The sequence below is a fragment of the Pecten maximus genome, chromosome 12 (assembly GCF_902652985.1).
Source record: "Pecten maximus chromosome 12, xPecMax1.1, whole genome shotgun sequence".
Taxonomy (NCBI): domain Eukaryota; kingdom Metazoa; phylum Mollusca; class Bivalvia; order Pectinida; family Pectinidae; genus Pecten; species Pecten maximus.
The window spans coordinates 19,425,439-19,434,448 of record NC_047026.1 but is presented as its reverse complement, the minus strand read 5'-3'; the positions used below and the strand labels follow the sequence as shown (position 1 = coordinate 19,434,448).

General features: G+C 34.3%; 1 protein-coding gene across 1 annotated transcript; it reads left to right on the top strand.

The window, feature by feature from the left end:
• LOC117338903 lies at window positions 1–5,692 on the top strand. Its single transcript, XM_033900267.1, has 7 exons — window positions 1–37; window positions 994–1,120; window positions 1,833–1,900; window positions 2,971–3,044; window positions 3,373–3,748; window positions 4,033–4,119; window positions 4,550–5,692. The coding sequence occupies exons 1-7, from the start codon at window positions 1–3 to the stop codon at window positions 4,843–4,845; spliced, it is 1,065 nt and encodes a 354-aa protein (XP_033756158.1). The 3' UTR covers window positions 4,846–5,692.
• The last annotated feature ends 3,318 nt before the right edge of the window (window positions 5,693–9,010 follow it).

Genomic DNA, 9,010 nt, shown 5'->3' with positions numbered 1-9,010 from the left:
ATGGCATCCAGATCTAGACGTCGGCAACAAACAGCAGGTATATTTTTTTTCTTGTTCATAATTATAGTATAGTTGCCCATTAGTTGGGGAACTCTATCCAGTGCTTTATATAGGGTGGTCATGATCAGGTGGAGTAGTGGGAGAGCATTCGCCTTTTACCAAGACGACCGGGGTATTGATACCCCGTCTGGACATGAATAGGTTATGGGTCACTTACCCTTGTACCCTTGAAATTGGAAATTTTAGCCTAGAATTTGATGAAATATGCATTAGCTTCAATTCTGTATAATAAGTCACTTTATTAATTTTCATTATATGCTGTCTTTTTTTTATCCTATTGGTTTACACTGATTGAAGTTAGAATTTTATTATAGCTAATTAAATTTTCTGGATATCAGTATGCTTCCGTGACTGCTTTTAGTATTTTTGATGTAAAGTCTAGACATGAATATAAAACTAGCAAATTTTGTTGTCTTTTGTATACGTTAAAACTTAAAAGTTTTTGAAGGCCCTTAAATTTACGCAGAAAGGCCCTACAAGGCCAGAAATTTCATAACAATATTCCTGTACGAACCCTGTCTATATATGTGTACACTTCATTCTTGTATGATGATCTTCAATTTCTAGGCTTGAAATGATATTACACTTAATGCCTGTCTCAAGCTCTCTAGCTTAGGGAATAACATATTTTATTGATGTATTATACTTTATAGTGTTAGTACTGTTCTCTGACCATGCATGTGTTCAGTTGATTCTGAGCAATGATTGATAACAGAATTTAGATTATTCTTTCCGTTATATTATTTGTAGGGTTAAAAAGACATTTTCAATCTGTGACAAAGAGTTGATCTCAATGAAGAGATTCAAAATCATACCTAGGTTTATTCTAAACAGTCGATTGAATGCATATATATCGCAGCAATATTTGCTAAACATGTGAATAGGATTTAAGTTACAAAATAACTTTTTGAGATTTTCTTGTTCATTTTGCAGATTTACCAATACCATGCCCCGTTGGCCACCCAGTTTGGGTTAAGTTAACAGGGGATGGAGGTGGGGCATGGTGGCCAGGAAAACTTTTAAGAATAGACGAAGTGTACTTTTGGAGTTATCAAAGCAGGTAAAACATGACAAACAAAACATAATTGTATTTTTTCGAGACTGATTGTCTTTACTTATCAATGCATTTTGAAAATTTTTTGGAGGGGTAAACATGGAAAGTAGTTGTTGGATGCATGTTTGATATATCTGCTATAACATGTATCAAATTACAATTCTACATACATTTGTATTTAACTATAATTAACAATTTTTCCTAAATGTCATAATTAGCTCATAATTTGACCAATTCTAAAAAAACAAACAACTAAGTCTTACTAAAAATCACAGGAAAATTCTTTGTAATTAATTGGGCTAATAGTTCAATTGACATCAAACTAAAGTTATAATCACACAAAAGAAAAGCATCTCCATATCAAAATTTAGTTCTTCGCCATATTTTCAGTGCTTTCAAAGATTTCAGAAAGCACCCATTTTATTTTTGTGAAATATGCACAACCACTTTTACTTTCCACATCAAAGAGAGGGACATAAAAGTATTGGCCAATCTTGGATGAGCCTTAGCTTTCCGAATTGTCCTACTTATTATAATATTATATATATAAACTCTGTAACTACAAAATATATTGCGGAGGAAGTACACCTCCCTGTACCAATACTCTAATTACCAAGGATCGATTGTTCTTTACCATGACCATTCTGTAAGATAATATATCAGTTAGCTTGTAACAAATAACATTCATCTCTAATTCTTAACATTTAAAATTTTTAAGGTGTAATGTAACCAGAGCAACTGTGAAACCATTTGAAATTTCTCACAGTTTAGTGAAGTTCACAAGAGGTACAGTGTAAAGAGTTATGTTGCTGTTGATGTTTCTATTTCAGTGTTAGGGAGTCATGGTTTTAGAATCCGGTAATCCTATTAAACAATTTTGATGAAGAGCCAATTCTTACAGTTGTCTTGATAAGTTGATGTTTAAGAAGAATACCAAAAATATGTCTTACTGTTTGAAGTGTTCCTGAAGCACAAAGTATGTATTGAAAAAATGTTTTAAAGCAGTTAAGGGCAGTATAATCCTGAGGATATTACTGTGGGCTTTTTGATGATGACCAGCAAGCGAGGAAAAATTCTAGATATTCTTAATATAAAGTGAAAAATATACCAACTTTATACAAAAAAAAAACCCAGCAAAATATTTCTAATTTAACCAAATTATAGGGAAGAAGGTGACCAACATGACTCCCTAACCATTTTCAATTTGATGTTCAGTTTGATTTAAATGTTATGATTATGTGATCAGCCACAACAAATCAGTGTTGATGAGTTCTAAGAGTGTGTGAGAGAAAGACATCAGATCAGAGTTGCAATGCTAGCAGTTTGTTACTATAATAACTACCATCTGACACTTAAAAGAAATTATTCAACTTGACTCATTATGCTGTTAAGTATACATAAAATCACGATAAAAAATATTTAAGTGTATTTCTTAAAAATATATGGTAAAAATTGTTTTTTTTTACTCATTGTTAAAGGATAAGTTTTGTTTAGTAATATGCAGACATATCATTGAAACCTTTCATTGTGGCTGGTAAATACAAACATTAAGAAATAAGCTGTTGCTAGTGCTCTTTTCACATAGAGATTTTACAGCTTACTCGAGACTTTCTTTATTTTCTCTTTTTCAAATTGCCATTTGTCTGGCTGTCCTTAAACCATTCTTGCTATCTCTTTTTCTTTAAAGGTACTGGATGATGAATCATTGTCAAACTTCATATTTGGAGTCCCCTTTTTCTGTAGTTGTGCATGGTCCATTTTAAAAATACATTGAAGATCTCTTGAGAATATTTTGACTTGCAATTTTTTATCATGGCACCACGATTTGTCTTAAATAAGATGTGTTTTTCTTTCAGGAAAGTTAAGATGCGCAGAGGACAAAGAGAATTTTGAAACAGATCTCAAAAGAGCATTGGCTCTACATCAAAAGGTGATTATTTATCAAAAAAAATTTCACACAATGAATTTTTGTTTTTCTTGTTATCGCCCTGTAAGCAGAAAGTAGCAATTTTAAAATGTAGTTACTGTTAAATCATGATATACATGTACAAAAAAAGTCAATTTAAGTTTATGTAAGCAAGATTCATTCATAAGGAGTATCAAACTGATTTCATGAAGCAATTTGCAGTGAAAAAAAACAGCTAAAAATCTATCCCTTGTCCCTTTAAAAGATGTAGAAATACCGATGACTTTGTTGGCTAAATAGGCAAGCTTGGTAATGATAGAAAAATGCTAATGTGAACTCTTATGATTCTAAGGGAACTCCAGACACTGTCAGTGAAGGCAGCGATACTAAGGGAAATCCAGACACTGTCAGTGAAGGCAACGATACTAAGGGAAATCCAGGCACTGTCAGTGAAGGCAACGATACTAAGGGAAATCCAGACACTGTCAGTGAAGGCAACGATACTAAGGGAAATCCAGACACTGTCAGTGAAGGCAACGATACTAAGGGAAATCCAGACACTGTCAGTGAAGGCAACGACTCTAAGGGAAATCCAGACACTGTCAGTGAAGGCAACGATACTAAGGGAAATGCAGACACTGTCAGTGAAGGAAAACTGATGTTGATCCAAGATTTCAATGCAGTCAGCAAATTCAAAGGCAAAAGTATTCAAGAGATCAGTGTAGATGGTAAGAATGTTTACAGCACCTAGATAGAAATGCTTCTATTATTTCATTTCGGAACCAGTTTTTAAAAGAATGAATATCAAAGATATATTCTGATGTACATTTGCATTACTTTGAAATGCCCAGACCAAGATACAATAAAAGTCTCAGTTGCTAGTTTACTAACCCTATTCTATATTAAAAATTGATTTGTTCAAATCTAAAAAATAGCATTCACTATTTGATTTTGGAGGGTTGAGTCCTTTAAGGGTTTGTGTCTATACAAAATGATTTTGATTTCGTTTTAGAAATCATACAAGAAGGAGAAGACTTTGTCTCTGGGAATTCTAGTGACATTGAGGCGGCATTGCACCAAAAAAGTCAGGAGAACACAGGTATACCATTGGTTGGATTTCGGTGAAAGTTGGTACATAGGGGTATTGAGGGCAGCCAAAGAAAATGGTACCATTTACGAAACCATCCGTTGCCATGGTAACGGATCCTGGTCTCTGATTGGTTGAAATTTAGATAAGCACTGTTATCATGGTTACAAAATGGAGGCTTCTGATTGGTCTAAATTTAGCATAATTTACGACTGTAGGGGTAGTTTGGGGGACATTATAGTAACTAGCGGTTACAATAGTACTTTTTGTTTAATACTGCTTTATTGCTAAAATTTGGAATTGTTTGAATCATTAAATAATTGGTCCACTTGTACCGCTGCTAGTATATCATTGATACTTTATAGCCGGATGATCATTAAAGTCCATTGCCTTTTGTTTTTCAAGAATGTACATTTTAATATTACTTTTTTAATTCATTCAGAAATGGAATCGGAGGAAACACCAGAAGCTATGGAATTGGAGGAAATCCCACAAACTTCCAGACCACTGCCACCAAAAGAGAAAAAAGCGACAAAACAGAGAGTTAAATGGACATGTGAAGAAATCGAAGAGGTTGAAAAGCTCTTCCAGGACAACTTAAAAAATGGGAAATGTCCTGGTTTCAAGGAAGTCAAGAAATGCATTGCTATAAGCAAAACACAGAATGGACTTATCCACAACAGACAGTGGGAGACCATTAAAAAGAAAGTTTGGAATCTAATCCAAAAAAAAAAGTAGCTCTTCAAATGTGTATTAACTATCTCTGAAAATTGACTGACCAGCCCTAATGTTTAGCTCTCCTGATAATAGGGAGCAATTGCTATTCACTCTGTCGACAGATGTTATAGAACTTGGTGACTGTTAAGGCTCTTGGGTCTCTTGTTTTTGTATAAGTGTTCAGTTTCAACAAGATGACAAAGCAGTCATGAAGACATTGATCAGCTAGTGTTCTTGTTAACTGCATTGAAGTAAATTTCAGTATAAAAACAATATTGTAACATATTCTATTATTATATTGTGAGGGGAACATTCTGACCTCTAACAGAAATATTTCATAATGAGCATTCAAATTTAACTGACAAGCCATTTCCTGAAAACGTTTTAAAATTCAATGTTTTAGTCGAGACAATTTTTGTCATTTATTTAGTTACTGATGAGTAACTATAGTTTTCAGATAAAAATGCTTCTTCTTGACATAATGTGAAATAATTTTAACATATTAGTTTTTAAAAAAACAGGTAGTTTACAAACAAAGTGGAGGGGAACCTATTTTGTTTGCTCCGTTTCTTATTATCATTATTATTCGGCTTTCTTCGATCTTTCAATTATGGACTTGTCCAGCGATTTCCTCCTAAAGCACTGGTTTTAAGTACATAAATGTCGGTATTGATGTCTTCACTTTGATAGATATTTGTGTGTTAATGATTACATTTATTAACAAAACACAACTTGTATGTCCCATTAAAAAGGAAGAAACTTTTCTTAATGTGAGTGTGTGTGTGTTTCACATGGTTTTCAAATTAATTTGTGGGAATTATTTCATTGAAATATGTAAAATCCTCAATAAACAGGAGTTTTTGTTGGATTTTGTTTGATTGTTGATTATTTTATGGACTACAACAAATCTACTTTATAACAAAGATGCTTTAGTTTTGTATACAATAGAGATTTGTACTAAAATAATTTTACACAGTTTTTGAATTGTACCTCAGCAGAAGCTAAGGTGACACTGTCGAAAGACATCAAAAACTAAATTACAATTAGAACAGCACGATTATAGATACATGTAGGTTTATGTTCGAGCTTGATACTTACAGACATATTGTATGACTGAATTTCTCCAGGAAATTCAGCCCCTTATAGTCGAGGGCCTCGCAGATTTTGGGATGTTTTTGAACAGTTGAATTATGAATTATGTAAACATTGTTTTACACAACCATTCAACATTGGCATTTCGATGACTAGTACATTATGTCATCTTCATTACACAACAGAACGTAACATAGCGAAAAGAATCTTTACATAAATCATACATTCCAACTGAAGAATAAAAAAAGTTATAAATTATTTTGAAGGGCAGTAACATGGTGATGTTGCAACAATGATGATGTAGCTTGGAACACAGAACATCTGATAGTTTTTAAACTTTGTACAGACTTCTACTCAACTTCATAATAATTGGTAAAATAGCAGTGGTTTTGTTTTTAACTCATAAAAGTTGGTTATTCTTGTGTGGTAGTATTTGACTTCATTGTTTTTTTAGTGGTAAAGAGTCCATGTCTTATGTGGTAGTATTTGACTAGAATGGACACATTAATGTTTCTTTAGTGGTCAAGAGTCCATGTTTTGTGAGGTGGTATTTGTCTAGAATGGACACATTGAGGTTTCTTTAGTGGTCAAGAGTCCATGTCTTGTGTGGTAGTATTAGACTAGAATGGACACATTGAGGTTTCTTTAGTGGTCACGAGTCCATGTCTTGTGTGGTAGTATTAGACTAGAATGGACACATTAAGGTTTCTCTGGTCAAGAGTCCATGACTTGTGTGGTAGTATTTGACTAGAATGGACACATTGAGGTTTCTTTAGTGGTCAAGAGTCCATGTCTTGTGTGGTAGTATTTGACTAGAATGGACACATTGAGGTTTCTTTAGTGGTCAAGAGTCCATGTCTTGTGTGGTAGTATTTGACTAGAATGGACACATTGAGGTTTCTTTAGTGGTCACGAGTCCATGTCTTGTGTGGTAGTATTTGACTAGAATGGACACATTGAGGTTTCTTTAGTGGTCAAGAGTCCATGTCTTGTGTGGTGGTATTAGACTAGAATGGACACATTGAGGTTTCTTTAGTGGTCAAGAGTCCATGTCTTTTGTGGTAGTATTTGACGAGAATGAACACATTCTTGTTTCTTTAGTGGTCAAGAGTCCATGTCTTGTGTGGTAGTATATGACTAGAATGGACACATTGAGGTTTCTTTAGTGGTCAAGAGTCCATGTTTTGTGAGGTGGTATTTGTCTAGAATGGACACATTGAGGTTTCTTTAGTGGTCAAGAGTCCATGTCTTGTGTGGTAGTATTTGACTAGAATGGACACATTGAGGTTTCTTTAGTGGTCAAGAGTCCATGTCTTGTGTGGTGGTATTAGACTAGAATGGACACATTGAGGTTTCTTTAGTGGTCAAGAGTCCATGTCTTTTGTGGTAGTATTTGACTAGAATGAACACATTCTTGTTTCTTTAGTGGTCAAGAGTCCATGTCTTGTGTGGTAGTATATGACTAGAATGGACACATTGAGGTTTCTTTAGTGGTCAAGAGTCCATGTTTTGTGAGGTGGTATTTGTCTAGAATGGACACATTGAGGTTTCTTTAGTGGTCAAGAGTCCATGTCTTGTGTGGTAGTATTTGACTAGAATGGACACATTGAGGTTTCTTTAGTGGTCAAGAGTCCATGTCTTATGTGGTGGTATTTGACTAGAATGGACACATTGAGATTTCTTTAGTGGTCAAGAGTCCATGTCTTGTGTGGTAGTATTAGACTAGAATGGACACATTGAGGTTTCTTTAGTGGTCAAGAGTCCATGTCTTGTGTGGTAGTATTTGACTAGAATGGACACATTGAGGTTTCTTTAGTGGTCAAGAGTCCATGTCTTGTGTGGTAGTATTTGACTAAAATGGACACATTCTTGTTTCTTTAGTGGTCAAGAGTCCATGTCTTGTGTGGTAGTATTAGACTTAAATGGACACATTAATGGTCTAGTAGTCAAGAGTCCATGTCTTGTGGTATTTTGAAAATTACAATTAAAGAAATTAAAGAAAGTTATTCAATTTTATTTTGGATTAATTAGTCATATTTTAGCTTACTGTTATTCAATATAGCATCGTCTCTGCAGCAAAAATTCTTTCATTTCTTTAAATCATGAATAAAGTTATTTCACACTATAAATATTGCAGAGAAAGATTTTATTTTAATAATTATAAATTACAAACCTTGCTGTTGAATAAATTCTTTTAATTTCTTTATTCAAAATGTTAATTTATATATGTTACCTCTTAAGACGGACAATACACATTGTGATAGAGGGCGCCACTGTCCATTTGTTCTGCTTAAGATATCGTTGAACTTAATTAATTTTATACCATTTAAGCAATTATTGAGCTTAATAAAATACCGCTTTAGAATTTTACCACTTAAGAACCGTACCACTTAAGATAAGTTCCACCTAAGGTCAGTATGTGGGTACGTCCGTCCCTCCGTCCGTCCCTCCGTCCGTAAACAATTCTTGTTATCGCTATTTCTCAGAAAGTACTGAAGGGATCTTTCTCAAATTTCATATGAAGGTTCCCCTTGGTGCCTAGTTATGCATATTGCGTTTTGAGACCAATCGGAAAACAACATGGCCGACAGGCAGCCATCTTGGATTTTGACAATTGAAGTTTGTTATCGCTATTTCTCAGAAAGTACTGAAGGGATCTTTCTCAAATTTCATATGTAGGTTCCCCTTGGTGCCTAGTTATGCATATTGCGTTTTGAGACCAATCGGAAAACAACATCGCCGACAGGCAGCCATCTTGGATTTTGACAATTGAAGTTTGTTATCGCTATTTCTGAGAAAGTACTGAAGGGATCTTTCTCAAATTTCATATGAAGGTTCCCCTTGGTGCCTAGTTATGCATATTGCATTTTGAGACCAATTGGATAACAACATGGCCGACAGGCAGCCATCTTGGATTTTGACAATTGAAGTTTGTTATCGCTATTTCTGAGAAAGTACTGAAGGGATCTTTCTCAAATTTCATATGAAGGTTCCCCTTGGTGCCTAGTTATGCATATTGCGTTTTGAGACCAATCAGGGAAAAAAATGGCCGACAGGCAGCCATCTTGGATTTTGACAATTGAAGTTTGTTATC

Bases quoted from the DNA above. Each gene is read 5' to 3' on its own strand.
- LOC117338903 (XM_033900267.1), top strand. From the start codon at position 1: ATGGCATCCAGATCTAGACGTCGGCAACAAACAGCAG. The intron at 3,045-3,372 runs GTGATTATTTAT...TATGATTCTAAG, and splicing joins CATTGGCTCTACATCAAAAG to GGAACTCCAGACACTGTCAG. The intron at 3,749-4,032 runs GTAAGAATGTTT...ATTTCGTTTTAG, and splicing joins TCAAGAGATCAGTGTAGATG to AAATCATACAAGAAGGAGAA.